Source organism: Ovis aries, chromosome 12 (genome assembly GCF_016772045.2).
Source record: "Ovis aries strain OAR_USU_Benz2616 breed Rambouillet chromosome 12, ARS-UI_Ramb_v3.0, whole genome shotgun sequence".
Classification (NCBI taxonomy): Eukaryota; Metazoa; Chordata; class Mammalia; order Artiodactyla; family Bovidae; genus Ovis; species Ovis aries.
The window spans coordinates 31,872,742-31,891,141 of NC_056065.1; the positions used below are offsets into that span (position 1 = coordinate 31,872,742).

The window sequence follows — 18,400 nt, forward strand, 5'->3', positions numbered from 1 at the left end:
CACTTACATTTGTTCCATATCTTGGCAATTGTAAATAATGCTGCAGTGAACATTTAGTTCAGTTAAGCTCAGTCGCTCAGTCATGTCCAGCTCTTTGCAACCCCATGGACTGCAGCACGCCAGGCTTCCCTGGCCATCGTCAACTCCTGGAGCTTGCTCAAACTCATGTCCATCAAGTCAGTGATGCCATCCAACCATTTCATCCCCTGTTGTCCCTTTCTCCTGCCTTCAACCTTTCCCAGCATTAGGGTCTTTTCCAATGAGTCAGTTTTTCACATCAGGTGGCCAAAGGATTGGAGCTTCAGCTTCAGCATCAGTCCTTCCGATGAATATTCAGGACTGATTTCCTTTAGGATGGACTGGTTAGATATCCTTGTAGTCCAAGGGACTTTCAAGAGTTCTCCAACACCACAGTTCTTTACGATCCAACTCTCACATCCATACATGACTACTGGAAAAAACCATACCTTTGACTAGACAGATCTTTGTCAGTAAAGTAATGTCTCTGCTTTTTAATATGCTATCTAGGTTGGTCATAGCTTTTGTTCCAAGGAACAAGCATCTTTTAATTTTATGGCTGCAGTCACCATCTGCAGTGATTTGGTAGCTCCCCAAAACAGTCTCTCACTCTTTCCATTATTTCCCCATCTATTTGCCATGAAGTGATGGGACCAAATGCCATGATCTTCGTTTTCTGAATGTTGAGTTTTAAGCCAACTTTTTCACTCTCCTCTTTCATTTTCATCAAGAGGCTCTTTAGTTACTCTTTGCTTTCTGCCATAAGGGTGGTATCATATGCATATCCAAGCTTATTGATATTTCTCCTGGCAATCTTCATTCCAGCTTGTGCTTCCTCCAGCGCAGCATTTCTCATGATGTACTCTGCATATCAGTTAAATAAGCAGGGTGACAATATACAGCCTTCAGGTACTCCTTTCACAATTTGGAACCAGTCTGTTGTTCCATGTCCAGTTCTAACTGTTGCTTCTTGACCTGCATACAGTTTTCTCAGGAGGCAGGTCAGGTAGTCTGGTATTCCCATCTCTTTCAGAATTTTCCACAGTTTGTTGTGATCTAAATAGGCAAATGCTTTGGCATAGTCAATGAAGCAGAAGTAAATATTTTTCTGGAACTCTCCTGCTTTTTCTGTGATCCAATGGATGTTAACAATTTGATCTCTGGTTCCTCTGCCTTTTCTAAGTCCAGCTTGAACATCTGGAAGTTCACGGTTCACGTACTGTTGCAGCCTAGCTTGGAGAATTTTGAGTGTTACCTTGATAGTATGTGAATGAGTGAAATTCTGTGGTAGTTTGAACATTCTTTGGCATTACTCTTCTTTGGGATTGAAATGAAAAGTGACATTTTCCAGTCCTGGCCACTGCTGAGTTTTCCAAATTTGCTGGCATATTGAGTGCGGCACTTTCACAGCATCAGTTTTTAGGATTTGAAATAGCTCAGCTGAAATTTCATCACCTCCACTAGCTTTGTTCACAGTGAACATGGGGGTACATATATCTTTTCAAGTTGGTGCTTTTGTTTACTTTAGATAGTACAGAGGAATGGAATAGTTGAATCATATGGTAGATTCTATTTAATATTTTCAGAAACCTCCATAACTGTTTTCCATAATGGCTACATAAATTTACATTCCCACCTACAGTGCACAAGGGTTTCCTTTTCTTTACATGCTCATCGACATTTACCTCTTATCTTTTTGGTAACAGTCATTCCAACAGGTGTGAGGTGATATATCACTGTGGTTTTGATTTGTATTTCTCTGATAATTAATCATATTGTAGACCCTTTCATGTACTTGTTGGCCATCTGTATATCTTCTTGGCAAAAATGTATAGTTAGTTCCATTTTAAAATTGGATTGTTTTTCCTTTTTGATATTGAGTTATATGAGTTCTTTATATATTTTGATATTAACCCCTTATCAGATATATAATTTGCAAATATTTTCTCTCATACCGTAGGTTGCCTTTTCATTTTATTGTGGGTTTCCTTTGCTGGGCAGAAGCTTTTTAGTTTGAGGTAGTTTCACTTATGTTTTATTTTGTTGGTGTCAAATAAAAAAATACTGCAAAGACTCACACGTAGGAGCTTACCATCTATATTTATTTCTAGGAGTTTTATGGTTTTAGGGCTGTCAGTGTTCCATTTGCAGTTAATTTTTGTGTGTGGTGTTAGATAGTGGTCTAATATCATTCTTTCACAGGTCTAATGTTCCCAACATTGTTTTTGAAGAGATTGTCCTTTCCCCCACTGTATATTCTTGGCTACTTTGTCATAAATTAAGTGCCTGAATATGTGTGAGTTTATTTCTGGAGACTTCTGTTTTATCCCATTGATCCACGTGTCTTTTTATATGTATATCATACTGTTTTGATTATTGCTTTGCAATATAGTTCGAAATCAGGGAGTATGATGCTTCCAGCTTTGTTGTTCTTTCTCAAGACTGCTTTGGCTTTGGGGAATCTTTTGTGGTTGCATACAAATTTTAGGATAGTTTGTTCTATTTCTGTGAAAAACATCATTGGAATTTTGATAGGGGTTGCTTTGAATCTGTAGATTGGTTGGGTAATATGGAACTTTTTCTTCCTCTTCATTTTTTCTTTTTTTTTTTTTTTGAAGAGCTTTCCACTCAGCTCCTTTTCTCATAACCCTCAGTTCCTTTACTGTGGGTATGTCTTAAAATCTCTTTTCTTCTAGTATGTCAGTTAACTTATTCACTGTGGAAGATGCCCACATATGTATTTTCAAAACTCTTTACCATCAGCTGTTCTCTCCAACTCTAGTCCTAAAGCATCTGTCTATCAATGTGGGAGACCTAGGTTTGATCCCTGGGTCGGGAAGTTTCCCTGGAGAAGGAAATGGCAACCCACTCCAGTACTCTTGCCTAGAAAATCCCATGGACGGAGGAGCCTGGTGCAGGCTACTGTCCATGGGGTTCCAAAGAATTGGACACGACTGAGCAATTTCACTTCACTTCATTTCAGGACATCTTCACTCAGATATTTCATTGTCCTCTCACATGCAAAGTCAGAACTCTTATCTCATTATTTCCTGCAAAGCAAAACCACCTCATTATCTATTGTGGTCAAAGAAAATACCATAATTTTTAATCACCTAGTCTAGAAAACTTGAAACCATATAAATTCCTTCTTTTCCTTCATTTGGCACATTAGATCAATATAATATCTCTTTCCCTGATAACTATTTATTAGACTTTTTCCTTTCCATTCTTACTGGCAACACAGCTTCCTTTGATCCTTGTCTTGTTAATTCCATTTCTCTCATTTATCTATAATTTATTTTCTGTTCATAGGATTCTTTCTTCTCGGGCTAATTTGCCTAGAACTACTCTCTCATCACAATACTCCTCTAGTAAAGATACTAAAGAGGCTCTCTAAGACATGGTTTGAAATTGACTTCAACTTCATGAATTGCCTTGGATTAATTTCCATCCTTTGTTTTTTACCTTCCTCATGCAAAGTATTGCGTTGGCCATATGAATGAACTTTTTGGCCAACCCAAAATTTTCCACCTTCTTTCACGAGCCATATACAGTATGTTAATGTCCAGCTCAATTCCATCATTAGTGTGATTTCTTTCATTTGAAGGGTCTGTCTTAGTTCTCTGACAATATAAATTCTTAATATTTCCGGTCCTCTGGGAAATTTTCTCCTGATGCTCAATATTGATTTTTCCCATCTCTGAATTATTATTGTGCTTATCAATAATATAAATGGTTATATTCAAAAAATATGTGTTTGCTCTGACTTAACCTCCTTTGGTCTTATGTGTACCCTCCACTCTTCCTTCCCCAACCAGTTTAATTACAAGTATCTTGAAGGCTGAGATGATCCTTATGCTCTATTTTGCATCTATCATAGCAATGAAACATAGCAAAGTACTCAGAATGTTAACTGTGAATAGATTACGTTGAACATGAAATCCTATCTCTTACTGCCACAGAATGTTTAACATGATTGCTCCAAAGTGAAAAAGCAAATATGACATGAATACTTCAGTGATATTGTGGATTCAGTTTCAAACCACCAGAATAAAGTGAACACTGCAATAAAGCGAGCCACACCAAGTTTTTGGTTTCCCGGTGCATACAAAAGTTACGTTTACACTATACCGTAGTCTATTAAGTGCGCAATAGCATTACGTCTAAAAAAAGAATGTACTTATCTTAATTAAAAATACTTTATTTCTCAAAAATGCGAACCATCATCAGAGCCTTCAATAAATCATAATCTTTTTGTTGGTGGGGGTTTAAAATATTGCAGGCATTACTAACATGTGACCCAGAGACATGAAGTGAGCAAATACTCTTGGACAAATGGCACTGATAAACCTCACTGACCAAGGGTTGCTACAAACCTTCAATGCAGTATCTTTGAAGTACAATAAAGCAAAGCGTAATAAAATGAGGTATGCCTGTAATTGGATAGCTGGGTGATATCAAATTAAATCAAGAAAATAAAAATGCAAATTTTAGAAACTAACAGTGGAAAGAGTGGCTGACTATTTTTCTGGGCTCCAAAATCACTGCGGATGGTGATTGCAGCCATGAAATTAAAAGACGCTTGCTCCTTGGAAGGCAAGTCATAACCAACCTAGACAGCATATTAAAAATCAGAGACACTACTTTGCTGACAAAGATCTGTCTAGTCAAGGCTATGGTTTTTCCAGTGGTCATGTATGGATGTGAGAGTTGGACTATAAAGAAAGCTGAGCACAGAAGAATTGATGCTTTTGAACTGTGGTGTTGGAGAAGACTCTTGAGAGTCCCTTGGACTGCAAGGAGATCCAACCCGTCCATTCTGAAGGAGATCAGTCCTGGGTGTTCATTGGAGGGACTGATGTTGAAGATGAAACTCCAATACTTTGGCCACCTGATGCGGAAAGCTGACTCATTGGAAAAGACCCTGATGCTGGGAAAGATTGAGGGAGGGAGAAGAAGGGGATGACAGAGGATGAGATAGTTGGATGGCATCACCGACTCAATGGACATGGGTTTGGGTGAACTCCAGGAGCTGGTGATGGACAGGGAGGCCTGGCATACTGTGGTTCATGGGGTCGCAAAGAGTCAGACACAACTGAGTGACTGAACTGAACTGAATGCTAAAACTATTATCATGGAACATGTATATTCACCTATAGTTTGGATCCAGGATCTTCACACGAAACACATATATTCCAGAATGGTCCAAGGGCCAAACCAAATGGTTATGGTTAGACTTGTTGATGATTTCATATGGTTGAGTTAAATCTCCTGGTTTTCCAATAGCATAAGAAAAACAATGCTTATAGTTCTGAATAGAAAACAAAAAACTTAAGGTCATTATCTGAATTTTATAAACAAAATTATATTTCCATATGTTTATTTTGGAAAATTATTTAAAGATGTAATAATTATTCCCATCTCTTCTATCATTTTAGTGCTGTATATTAATAGTATTTTTAGAGGCTATCTTGGGTTAAAGTCTGATTAAAAGTGAAGCTTAGTGAAAGCAAGTACTTTATTTGCAAACAATAATAAATTAGGTTGTTGAGAATCTGTAAGTATTTTATTTCCCTAAATCTAAAAAGTACAAAGTTCTTCATGGATACTTAATGTAGGGACAGATACAATTTTGATTATAAGGTATGGATACAGTAGTAGTTAAATTGATAGCTTTCCATGAATGATGTCAGATTTGTGATCACCAAAGAAGATTTAGCTTTGGGACCAGGGACCAGGCTTGGTCACTCAAGAGCTTTTGTGTAGCAAGGTTTTACTAAAGTAAAAGGTAAAGCATCTGTCTAGAATGTGGGAGACCCGGGTTTAAGCCCTGGGTTGGGAAGATCCCCTGGAGAAGGAAATGGCAATCCACCCCAGTATTATTGCCTGGCAATCCACCCAGTATTATAAATGGAAAGTCCCATGGACAGAGGAGCCTGGTAGGATACAGTCTATGGGGTCACAAAGAGTCGGACACGACTGAGCGATTTTACTTTTTTCACTAAAGTAAAAAAAAGGACAGAGAAAGCTTCTGACATAAACATTAGAAGGGGGACAGAAAATGCCCCACTAGCTAGTCTTATGAAGGCCTTATATACTTTAACCAGATCCACTTCCATAACAATACATCTTAAATTAACAAGATTAGAACAATAGAAAGGTCTTACCAGACTGACTCCCCCAACATACATATTAATATAACAAGATTAGTCAGAAGGTTCTTGCTAATAAGGAGAAATATGTCCTCGAACAGGATACATTGTTATTATATAATCATTAATACAGAGCTTAAGGAAAAACATACCCTTGAGCAAGATGAGTTTTGTAGTGTTATTATTAGCTGTGGGCTTAAAAAAATAAGTGACTAAGACTAAGGAATGTAGGAAAAAAAAAGTTTGTCCCTTTTCTCCTCCTGGAGAGCCCTGGACTCCTTCCTTGAGGGCCCTGTACTTCTTATGACCTACTTAAGAATCAGGTCTCTCAAAATCTTCCCCTAGGAGTTTTATTTATTCCCATTTACCACTACTGTCTCTCCGTGGGTCTCAAGATACAAACTGGAAAGGATATTTGTTTATCTCTTGTTCCCCTTTTTAAAAGCACAGACACTATATTTTTTTTTTAAGTCACTTTATTAAAGCTATGCTTAGAAAATAAAACCCTAAAATAATACATGGCGTTTCTTCTGGATACTTGTAGATCCTGTATGCTTTTACACCCTACTTAAAGTGTTGCTCATCTCTTCATCATGCATTCTCACTGTGGCTGAATTCTTTCTATAGCTTTTGAATGAGTAACTCCCATTTGATTTATTCAAGTGGTAATTATTTCTTGGGCTTTTCTTCACATTATTCCTACATTTTGACAATTTTCATTATGCAGATATTGTGTACTTTCTTAACTCTACTCGGTTTTGATGATAATCAGTAACAGTTCATATAGTCCTTGGCCTCATGAATTACTATTCATTTGTAGCCAAGGACTGCTTGGATTACTATAGAGTCATGTCCAGAAACTCAGCTCACATCCTGAGTTATTAAGTATGTAGCTAGCCATTCATAATCCACATTCTCCCTTTCCTTCTCAAACTCTAACGTTAACTTGGAAGAACCTGTGAAAATGCCACCTTTGTTTGTGAGCCCTTCAGATTTTCTCTTGAGAAATTACAGTCTGTAAGCTACTTCCCAGGTCTTTATACAAATGTCTTTCATCCTTACAGAATCAGGACTATGCAGTAACCAGTACAGCTCTAAGAACTGGAAGGTTATTTCATATCAGGTATATGTTTCAGGAAGACAGTACCTCTGATTGCCATGTTGAATAAATACATAGTGACACTCTTTAGTAAGCATAGCCTTACTCACTAGGACATAACTAGTCTTTGCAGGTACCTGCCTTGGAGAACAGAGAAGGCAATGGCACCCCACTCCAGTACTCTCGCCTGGAAAATCCCATGGATGGAGGAGCCTGGGAGGCTGCAGTCCATGGGGTCGCGAAGAGTTGGACACGACTGAGCGACTTCACTTTCACTTTTCACTTTCATGCATTGGAGAAGGAAATGGCAACCCACTCCAGTGTTCTTGTGTGGAGAATTCCAGGGATGGGGGAGCCTGGTGGGCTGCCATCTATGGGGTCACACAGAGTCGGACACGACTGAAGCGACTTAGCAGCAGCAGCAGCAGCCTTGGAGCAGGCGGCAATGGCACCCCACTCCAGTACTCTTGCCTGGAAAATCCCATGGACGGAGGAGCCTGGTAGGCTGCAGTCCATGGGGTCGCTAAGAGTCGGACACGACCAAGCGACTTCACTTTGACTTTTCACTTTCATGCATTAGAGGAGGAAAAGACAACCCACTCGTGTTCTTGCCTAGAGAATCCCAGGGATGGGGGAGCCTGGTGGGCTGCTATCTGTGGGGTCGCACAGAGTGGGACATGACTGAAGCGACTTAGCAGCAGCAGCAGCAGCCTTCTATTATATTCAAACTCCAGACTGAATCCATCCTTTCAGTGGTGAGATTTTTATTTCTCATATGGTAGAATTGAACACTTAAGGCCTGGTGTGGGCACTTCAGAATTCTTTATAGAATGTAAGCCACTATTTCAATGTTTCTAGAATGTGGTCCCCAGATCAGCATCAATTGGGAACTTGTTAGAAATACAAATTTGGGGGCTTAGCCCCAGATCTGATGAATCAGAAACTTTGGAGGTAGGACCTGGAGATCTGTTTTAGCAAGTCCTCTAGGTGATTCTGACGTCACCGCTACGTAATTCTAAAATTTGAGAAGTACCGCACTGTATTGGGGCTTCCCTGGTGGCTCAGTGGTAAAGAATCTGCCTGCCAATGCAGGAAACACCAGTTCAGTCCCTGGGTTGGGAAGATCCCTTGGAGAAGGAAATGGCAACCCACTGGGAAGTCCCATGGACAGAGGAGCCTGGTGGGCTACAGTCCATGGGATTGCAAAAGAGTCAGACACAACTTAGCAACTAAATAACAACAATACTGTATTGTACTGATTGAGGTGAACTACTTGAATGCTAGTTATCAGGTAGCTCATTGCTTCCTAGGACTATGTTATTTTATCATATCTTACAACATTTGGGTGCCCTTTGTGGGATTTTGAGCCAGAGTGTTACCTACATCTATCCTCAACCCCAGATTCTTGAATGCCCTTCAGTAAGAAGTTAGAAGGGTAAGTTTTGTTTTTAACTGATTCCATTACTAGTTTAATTCTTTATGATTTTTAAATAGCTGAATAATACTCCTTGTAATAAGTAGATGACCTATAATTAATTAATTGGCTTCACAAATATATACTGAGCACCTGTAATGGGTCAGATGCTAGTGAAAACAACAAGCAAAATTCCCTTCCCTTATGCAGCGTATACCTTAGTTGGGGAGTCAGATAATGTATAAGATAAATAAGTAGACTATGTAATATATCAGGGAGTTATAAATGCTAATGACATTTAAGAACATAGGGGAGGGAGATAGGAACTGTCATGGGGTGATGTTTAAATTTTTCAGTGGAGTGGCCAGGGAAATCTTCATTGACTAGTTGACTTTTAAGTAAAGACCTGAAGGAAGGTATTAGCTAGTCATGATGGGGGTCGGCAGGGGATGCGATGCAGGAAGTCCTGTTGGCTTTGTCATAACTCTAAGTGATCTCAGAACCACTGCTTGGTTTTTGAGCAGAAGAGTGGCATGTTCTGATTTATGTTTTAGCAGCATCATGCTTGGTGCTATGTTGTGGACAGATTCATGGTGGGCAAGGCTGAAGCAGAGAGACCAGTTAGGATGCTGTGATTATACCCCAGATGGTTGGTGATGGTGGCTTGAAACAGGGTGGTGACCAAATCTGAATACATTTTGGAGAAAGAGCCAACAAGATTTACTGGAGGACCAAATGTGGACCGCAAGGTGACACGCAGAGGCTTTTGTCCTGACCGAACTGGGAGGACGGGATTTCTATTACCTGAGGTAGCGGAGAGTACTGGAGGGGCTCGTCTGGAGGGTGGGTATCAGAAGCTCAGTTTCTCACAGGTTAAATTTGAAGCACTGTCAGTTTTCTCTTTTGCTGGAATATTCCCAGCAGTAATATGTGGTTATGTCTCTCAACTATTAAAAGAAGATTTTTTTTTCTTCACCCATTGCTCTCCAGCTACTACACTGTTTCTCTTCTTTACTACAAAACTCCTTTGCAGAGATATCTGTTCTTGCTGCTGTGAACTTTTTTTTCCTTGCTAATTAAACCTACTTCAGTAAGGTTTTATCTCTCACTATCCTACCAAAACTCATCCTGTCAAGGTTATCTCTATGTTACTGAAGTAAATAATCATTTTTTCAGTCCTCATCAGAGTTGACCTATTTTAGTAGTGAATTTAGCACAGTTGATCCCTCCCTCCATCTGAGGAGACTTGATTAATAGGAAGTCCAGAACATCATATTTGCCTGGACTTTCTCTTGCTTCTTGGATTATTCCTTTTTTACCCCCTTTTTGTGCATGTGTGCTAAGTTGCTTCTGTTGTGTCTGACTCTGTGCAGCCCTATGCACTGTAGCCCACCAGGCTCCTCTGTCCATGGGATTCTCCGGGCAAGAATGCTGGAGTGGGTTGCCATGCCCTTCTCCAGGGGATCTTCCCAACCCAAAGATGGAACCCATGTCTCGTATGTCCCCTGCACTGGCGGGTGGGTTCTTCACCACTCGCGCCACCTGGGAAGCCGACCCAAAGATGGAACCCATGTCTCGTATGTCTCCTGCACTGGCGGGTGGGTTCTTCACCACTCGCGCCACCTGGGAACCCGACCCAAAGATGGAACCCACGTCTCGTATGTCTCCTGCACTGGCGGGCAGGTTCTTCACCACTAGCGCCACCTGGGAAGCCCTTTACCTTCTTCACCACTGCTCATGTACTCCATCTCTAAATATTGAAATGATCCAAGATTTAGTCCCTTTCTTTTTTTATCTATATCAGGGGTTCCTAACCTCATAGTGAGTGTGTATAAATATGTAAATATAGATTTTAAAATATAAATAAAGTTGTGAAAGTGAAGTCGCTCAGTTGTGTCCAACTCTTTGCGACCCCATGGACTGTAGCCTACCAGGCTTTTCCGTCAAGGGATTTTCCAGGCAAGGATACTGGAGTGGGTTGCCATTTCCTTCTCCAGGAGATCTTCCTGACTCAGGGATTGAACCCAGGTCTCCCACATTGTAAGCAGCTGCTTTACCATCTGAGCCACCAGGGAAGTACAAATAAATAAAAATGGTATCTTATTTTATTTTTATATGGACCCCTTTGGCAATCTAGTGAAGCCTACAACTACTATTGTGTGAGGCCCCTCTCACAATAATGTTTTTAAAAGCATAATGTGACACAGGTTGCATTACAAAAGAAACTAGTTATAAGGAATTATAGCTGTCAAAATATTAAAAACAAAAATATTAAAAACAATAGGGTAACATATTTCATGTTTTAAAAGATGTGCTTCTCTATATAAAATTAGATAAAAGGGTCTTGCACCAGATTTAATAACTACAATAATTTTGGTGAAGTAGGAAGCAAGTTCATTATGTAAGAATGAGGATGCGGAAAGAGTTGCTGGAGATTTAAAGAGAGAGGAGAAAGCCTGCGATAGCTATTTGTGGGAGGGGGAGAAGGAACAAGCTGAAGAAATACAGTAATATTGGCTGGGCAGTATTGTGGGACCATTTTAATCATGAAGTGAAAGTGAAACAAGTCAGCGAGGGTTTGTTTTTCTCTGACCACAGTCAGGTGCTAAGGTGGATAGTTGAATTTAACCAGGGATGTGATTAGCTATAGAAATATAAAGAAGTGAGGGGAGCAAAGGAATTGAGGGTATCTATTAATAGAGTGATATGATGATTGACTGTGGAATTTAAAATAAAAAGGAAAAGAGAACTGGAGGTGCAGTGAGGGTGGCAGGACCAGTGAGTTGAAGGTTATATTGAGTTGGAAGAACTGTTCCAAGGATTGTTGGAGTAAAGCTCCTAGAATCATGTTACTGGGAAGACAGGGAGTAATGGGTGGAAAATGGATGGTGTGGACTTGGGAATACAGAGGAAAATACACATTGTTCATCTCTGTCTGGACATGTGTAGATTCTGCTGGAGAAGCAAAAATAATATTCTTATTGTAGGGTTTACATTTTAAAGGCTGAAGTATCTTCTATGTCACATGTTATTCATGAGCTATGATTTGATTTGCCAACTAAAATAATTGCAATTTAAGAAGATTCAATTGAAAAAAATTGAAAACAGTATGGCAATTGGTATTCAGAAAAGATCTTTTAGTTATATAATAATTGAAATGTCAGGCATTCTTTAGAAAGATTCAGTCTCAGTGCTTTAACATGTGTTTCAGATATTTAATAGTCTGCAGATAGATTTTCAGAAGAGAAAATTAAAACAAAATTGTTAGTAATGCAGAGCAACAGAAGATCAAACAGAATTGGGATGAAACATTTTAGAATAGAACAGAAAAACTGGATTTGATTTATAAAATCAAACTTAAACCCAAAGTGTTTTCTTTAAGCACTTATTAATACTAAACTGCCAAGTTAGTTATTGTAAATAAATAATTTACAAGATAATGTTTTTCTTACCTCAGGTCCCCAGACTTCTTCTAATGGGAGGTGCTTGTTAAGCTCAATCATTGAATTCCATGTTTGAGCTTCATTCAAACAACCACTCTGTCAAAAGATTTTATATACACAGAAAGATTATATATATACAGAAAGATTATATATATATATATATGTTTTGCATGTCAATTTATTTCTAAGTATTTAATTAGTGCCATTGGAAATTATACATCTAATTTTTAATTATTTAAATGTTTGCTGATACATAGAAAAAATGGACTTTTGTATATTGATCTTGTACAGAGACAACTTCTTAAACTCAGTTGTTAATTTTAATTAGTTCAGATGAACAATCATATTAGCTGTGAATATGACAGTTTTATTTCTTCCTTTCCAACCCTTTTATTTTTATTGCTTATATTTTACCTTATGATAAACATCTAGAACAATGTTGTATAGAAATGGTTAAAACAGGCCTCCTTGTGTCATTCCTGATTTCAGAAGGAAGACTTTCACATTTTTACCATTAAGTATGATGTTTTATGGGCTTCCCAGGTAGCTCAGCTGGTCAAGAATCTGACTACAATGCAGGAGACCCTGGTTCAATTCCTGGGTCAGGAAGTCCCCCTAGAGAAGGGATAGGGTACCCACTCCAGTTTCTTGGACTTCCCTGGTGGCTCACAGAGTAAAGAATCCACCTGCAATGCAGGAGACCTGGGTTCATTCCCTGGGTTGGGAAGATCCCCTGGAGGAGGGCATAGCAACCCACTCAAGTATTCTTGCCTGGAGAGTCTGCATGGATGAAGGAACCTGGTGGGCTACAGTCCATGGGGTTGCAAAGAGTTAGACATGACTGAGCAACTAAGCACAGCAGCATGATGTTTTTTATGGGTTTTTTTTTGTATCCACATTTTATTAGGTGAAAGAAGTACCATTCATTTATAATTTTATAAGATTTATTTTTAAGTAGTGTCATATATGGATGATACACGTTTAACAAATTTTATTAAACATTCGTTTGGCCGTGCTGGGTCTTTGTTGCTGCATGGTCTTGTCTCCAGTCGTGGCGAGTGTGGCGAGTGTGGCGAGTGTGGCAACTGCTCACTGGTTGTAGTGCACAGGTTTCTCCTTGCAGTGGCTTCTCTTGCTGCAGAGTGTGGGCTCTAGGCGGCATGGGCTTCCGCAGTTATGGCACATGGCCTCAGTAGTTGCGACTCCTAGGCTCTAGAGTACAGGCTCAATAGTTGTGGCTCACGGGCTTAGTTGCTCTGTGGTATGCGGGATTCTCCCAGATCAGGGATCAAAAACCCATGTCTCCTGCATTGGCAGGTGGACTCCTTGCCACCATGGAAGTCAATACATTTTTAATCAAATGACTTTCCATCAACTGTTGTAATAACTTGTTTTTTTTTCTTTATCCTGTTAATATACTGGATTCCTGTGACTGCCAAGTGATATCCTCAAGTCTTAATTTACGAAATAAAGAAAGCTTGGCATTATTTTTTAATAAGTTGCTGTATTTGATATGCTAGTATTTTGTTCAGGTGATTTGTATCTATGGTCATGAATGAGATTAGCTCATAATTCTCTTAAGGCCCTCATCAAGTCCCTCTGGATTTACAAAATGAATTGAAAGTGCTTCCTCCCACCTCAGTACTCTGGAAGAGTGTTTATAAAGCACACATAGGTTGGCTATTCTGATCTGCTATTCTCAGTTATACGGTATGATCTTTCAATGAAGTGAAGTGAAGTGGCTCAGTCGTGTCCGACTCTTTGTGACCCCATGGACTGTAGCCTACCAGGCTCCTCCGTCCCTGGGATTCTCCAAGCAGGAATACTGGAGTGGGTTGCCATTTCCTTCTCCAGGAGATCTTCCCAACCCAGGGATCAAACCTGGGTCTCCCGCATTGCAGGCAGACGCTTTAACCACTGAGCTACCAGGGAAGTCTAAGAAGCTTCACATATTTTTTTCTTGGGTGGGGAGATGTTTTGTTGAATTATTAGTATTGGTTTTGCTCCTTTGCTTTGGTTCTCTTTTCCAGGAATTCTATTTACCCATCGATCGAATCTTCTTTGCCTATCCTCAATATTTGTCACTTTCTCTCAAATCATTTTTATTTCATTCTTCATTTCTTTTTTACTTAAGTTTCTTTCCTCTTTTAATTTCATGTATTTTAAAGACTTATCTGTTGTTCAGGTTCATGTTTTAAATGCTATTTCCATTGTATTCCGAATTTTAGGTTTGAAATTATTTTCTTTCAGTAGCTTAAAATATTTTTGTTCAAAGACTTCTGGCTTTTATTGTTTCTATTGAGAAACAATAGCTTTAAACCTTACAGTTTCTTTTTTGAAGGTAACTTTTCTTTTTTGCTCTACTTTAAAGATTTTTCCCTTCGCTTTTGATTTTAGAAATTTTACTGTGGTGTTTCTAGATGCAGATTACTTTTTCTATGCTTTGATGTCTTTCATCAGTTTTGGAAAATGTTGCTTCTCAGCAACACTTTTTTTTTTTTTAGGATTCCAGTTGTTAGAGCTTCGCATTGAAGATCTCCTTTATGTTTTTTCCTATATTTGAAATCAGTTTATCTCTCTGTGTGTAATTCTGGCTATTTCCCTCTGATCTCTCCTCTAGATGACTAATTCTATTTTCAGTCATCACTCCCAACAGTTGAGTTCCTAATTTCAGTTATTGCAGTTTTAATTTCTTTTTTGTAGAACTGATCAGCAGCTCAGAATCAGGCATGGATAAGGCAGAAAGATAGATGTTTAAATTTGCTATAACACTGAATGAGAATAATACTGAGGAAAGTGACATATAGATTGGAAGACAGTAGCTGAAGGACTGAGCCATGGAATTCAAGTTAGATAGGAAACGGAGAGAAGAAAAATGGGAGAAGTCGAGAGGAAGATAGCAGAAGGTTCGATATAATGGATATCTAGAGAGTGTAAGAAAAAGTGAGAGGCAAAGGAGTAGTGGGAATGAGAGCTACAGGGTTGAGGGTTGAGGTCAGAGACTGAATGTTTGCATTGAAATGTAATTTTAATAGAGGGAGCTATATTAGTCTGCTTTGTTTCAATAGTAGCCCCAGTTCTCAGGGGTTTTATACATGAAATGTTTAATTCTTGATCACACAGAGTCCAATGCAGATGTTCCTGGCAGTGACTCCTGGGTGATTCTCCACAAAGCAGTGAATTAAAAACTCAGACTTTTAAAATCTAGGGGCTTCTTGAAGTTCCCTGTCTCTCTCATCCAGTTCTCATCTTTGATTGTCGCTGTGCTATATTGACATGTGAAGGAAGATGGGAAGCATGGAGGTTCATGTGAAGTTCTTGAGCACTTCATCCTGGACACATATAACTTCTGCTCATATTCCAGTGATAAGAAGCATGGCCCCATTTAGTGGCAAGTGAGGCTGGGAAACGTAGTCTCTGTTTAGAAAGCTAGGTTCTTTCCAGCAATAACGCTACATGGTGGCTGGCAGAATTGTAATTGTTTTCAGGACAAGGGAGAAATAATCAAGTAACTGAGAATGTCAGCAAGTAGGGATGGGGTAGATAACAACTGGATGACAGAAGCATTGAATTGTGTTTCACTTAGGGGAGGAGAGAACAATCTGGAAATGATAATGTGAATTAGGAAGAATGTAAATTCTACATTCCTTAAGTATATAGGGTAAGAGAAAGAGTACCCTTGGTTTGATAGAAACATGGGGATAATTATATTCTCTGAGGAATGTTTGTTGAAGATGGATCTAGGGTTTTTAATCTTAAGGTATGTTAGAAAGGTTTGAGGTGGTGAAGAGTAATGGAAAACTTAGCCAAGGTTTAAGAAGGATAGAATAGTACAGGGGTGAGACTGTGGGGAGGAAGTAGGCCCCAAAACCTTACATATTGGACCCTGAACAAGTATGGGAGGAATGTATGATGGGATGGAGTTCTTTGCTCAAATAATTATAGTAATGTGGAGGGGGCAGTTGGTGGAACTCGTCTTTTGGTTGCCACCTGGGCAGGTTCTATTTTTTGGAGAATGAAGGTCTCTGATAGATGAGAAAGTTAATTTGGAAGGAGTCATCCTGGTTTTGTTTGACATCTCTGACAAATCTCAGGAATCAAGGCTGTTCACTTCTAGAGAGGCTCAGTCGTGATGGGAGGCCCTCCAGGACAGAAAGCCCCACATAGCGGGGATGGGAGTGAAGTGTGCTGGTCTTAGTAGTAAGGCTTTTCTGCCATGACCTGCAAAGTGAACAGGCAGAATAACAGGGATTCACTGTGGAGGATGAGACTGACCAGTCACTGAGGATGAAAGAAAGCCAGGAGAGGAGAGTGTGGGGACAGAGAAGCCAAGGTCAATGGGTCAAATGCTGCAAAAAAAAAAAACAAGCGAGATGAAGCCTACAGTGTATCCATTTGATTTAGCATGGATATGATGATTGGCCAAAAGCCAAAGGCAGACCCATAAATAATCAAACATTAAATACAATGTGGAGAGAAAATAAAATAGTAATAATTGCATCATCCTACTATAAGCATTACCTTTTCTGACCCCTTTTGTTCTATGTGACAGTGATTTCTTTTTTCATAAATGAATTATAGTAGTCATAGAATTTAACACAGAGGTATTTTTCTCCCCCTGCCTACAGCTGACTGGTTCTGTTTTCCTTAGATAACTTACACATCGATTTAAAATAGAAACACTTTTCTAATTTTTCATGCTAAATTCTATTTAAATCCAAAAATGTCTTACCTTCTTCATAGTATTATTAAAGCTATAGTCATCCCTGCCATGTGTTTCCCACACTATGAAATTTACTTCAACATCTTCAACATAACCATTGTCATTGTATCTGAAACACAAAACACCAGTTTAGTGTCGAAGAGTTAAGAGCTCCAGATTTTAAGATAGATGTGCTTAGGGTTAAATCCTGTCTTTATCACTAGGCTTTGTGATCCTGCAGAAATTACTTAAAACTCTTGAAGCCTCAATTTTCTTATCTATAAAGTACCTACTGTGTAGGCTTCCTTCAGCTCTCAAAATAAAACTAATAGTAATGAAGCAGAAATTTTTTATGTTTTAAAACAGCTGCAACCATATATTGATGAGGTGAGTGAAAGTGAAAGTCGCTCAGCCATATCTGACTCTTTGTCTGCAGGCCAGAATACTGAAGTGGGTAGCCTTTCCCTTTGCCAGGGGATCTTCCCAACCCAAGGACTGAATCCAGGTCTCCCACATTGCAGGCAGATTCTTTACCAGCTGAGTTACAAGGGAAGCCCAAGAATACTGGAGTGGGTAGTCTACCCCTTCTCCAGATATTCCCGACCCAGGCATCGAATCGGGGTCTCCTGCAATGCAGGTGGATTCTTTATCTACTGAGCTATCAGGGAAGCCCAAGAACAGTCAAAAATCATAAAATCATATTTCTTGTTCCTCCACCCCCACCGTCCTTTTGCTATTCAATTTTAATCACGAATATTATCTTTTTTAATGTTTGCCTTTGTACAATTAAAAATGCTTACATTTCTACCTATATATATATAATAAAAAAGATCTTAACTCTTGAGCAGGCATCGGTTGACACTCATGAAAAGCAAGAAGCTACAGTGTCATCTAGTGGCAATAACAATGAATTGCATAACCCATGCTTTCTGGGTTTATAATGATCTTTGATGTTCTATTCATTTCATTGAGAATACCAGGCAAAAATACTTGCCCATGTAAGCATGGCTTATTTTCATTAAAGTTTGTTAATGTGAGATGTAATACTAATTAAACCCGAGAGACTCATGAATGTTACTACATTTTGTAACTCTTCCCTACAATTTGTAACTTCTCCACTATGGCAGTTCCACTTTTGGAATTGGGAAGGAGAGAGCTCTCTATTGATCCATTAGACATATGTTTACAATCCTGTGTGGTCACTCCAGATAGCTCATTATATTAATCATGTCTTTTACTTTCTGAAAAGTGGTGCTTAATACCTGGGGCCTTGCTTACCTTGGAGGGACTGCCCTTCCCAGGGTTACTTCGTAGAGATGGTAAACCAGGAATGCCTTTCATACACAAACCAACCAACCCAGAACCCTGGACACTGAGGCTTACTGATCTCAGCTCGGATGGTCCTTCCATAGATGTCCAACTCTGGCAGCCCCATAGTCTGTAGCCCACCCAGAACCCACCTCCTTTATGAGTCGTCACACTGGCCCACTCTCCATCCACCTGCTTTAATCACCCCAAGATGAGGTACTAGACAACAAGGAAGCACTTATGCCCAGAGCCCACTGAAATTAC

General features: G+C 39.3%; 1 protein-coding gene across 1 annotated transcript in view; it reads right to left on the reverse strand.

Moving 5' to 3' along the window:
• Positions 1–18,400, reverse strand: part of CATSPERE (catsper channel auxiliary subunit epsilon) — a 151,369-nt gene that overhangs the window by 12,448 nt on the left and 120,521 nt on the right. Inside the window, exons 18-20 of the mRNA XM_027976114.3 lie at positions 16,859–16,958; positions 12,136–12,222; positions 5,172–5,329 (exon numbers count right to left, since the gene is read on the reverse strand). Coding sequence (XP_027831915.2) covers positions 5,172–5,329; positions 12,136–12,222; positions 16,859–16,958 — 345 coding nt within the window. The remainder of the gene's footprint in view (positions 1–5,171; positions 5,330–12,135; positions 12,223–16,858; positions 16,959–18,400) is intronic.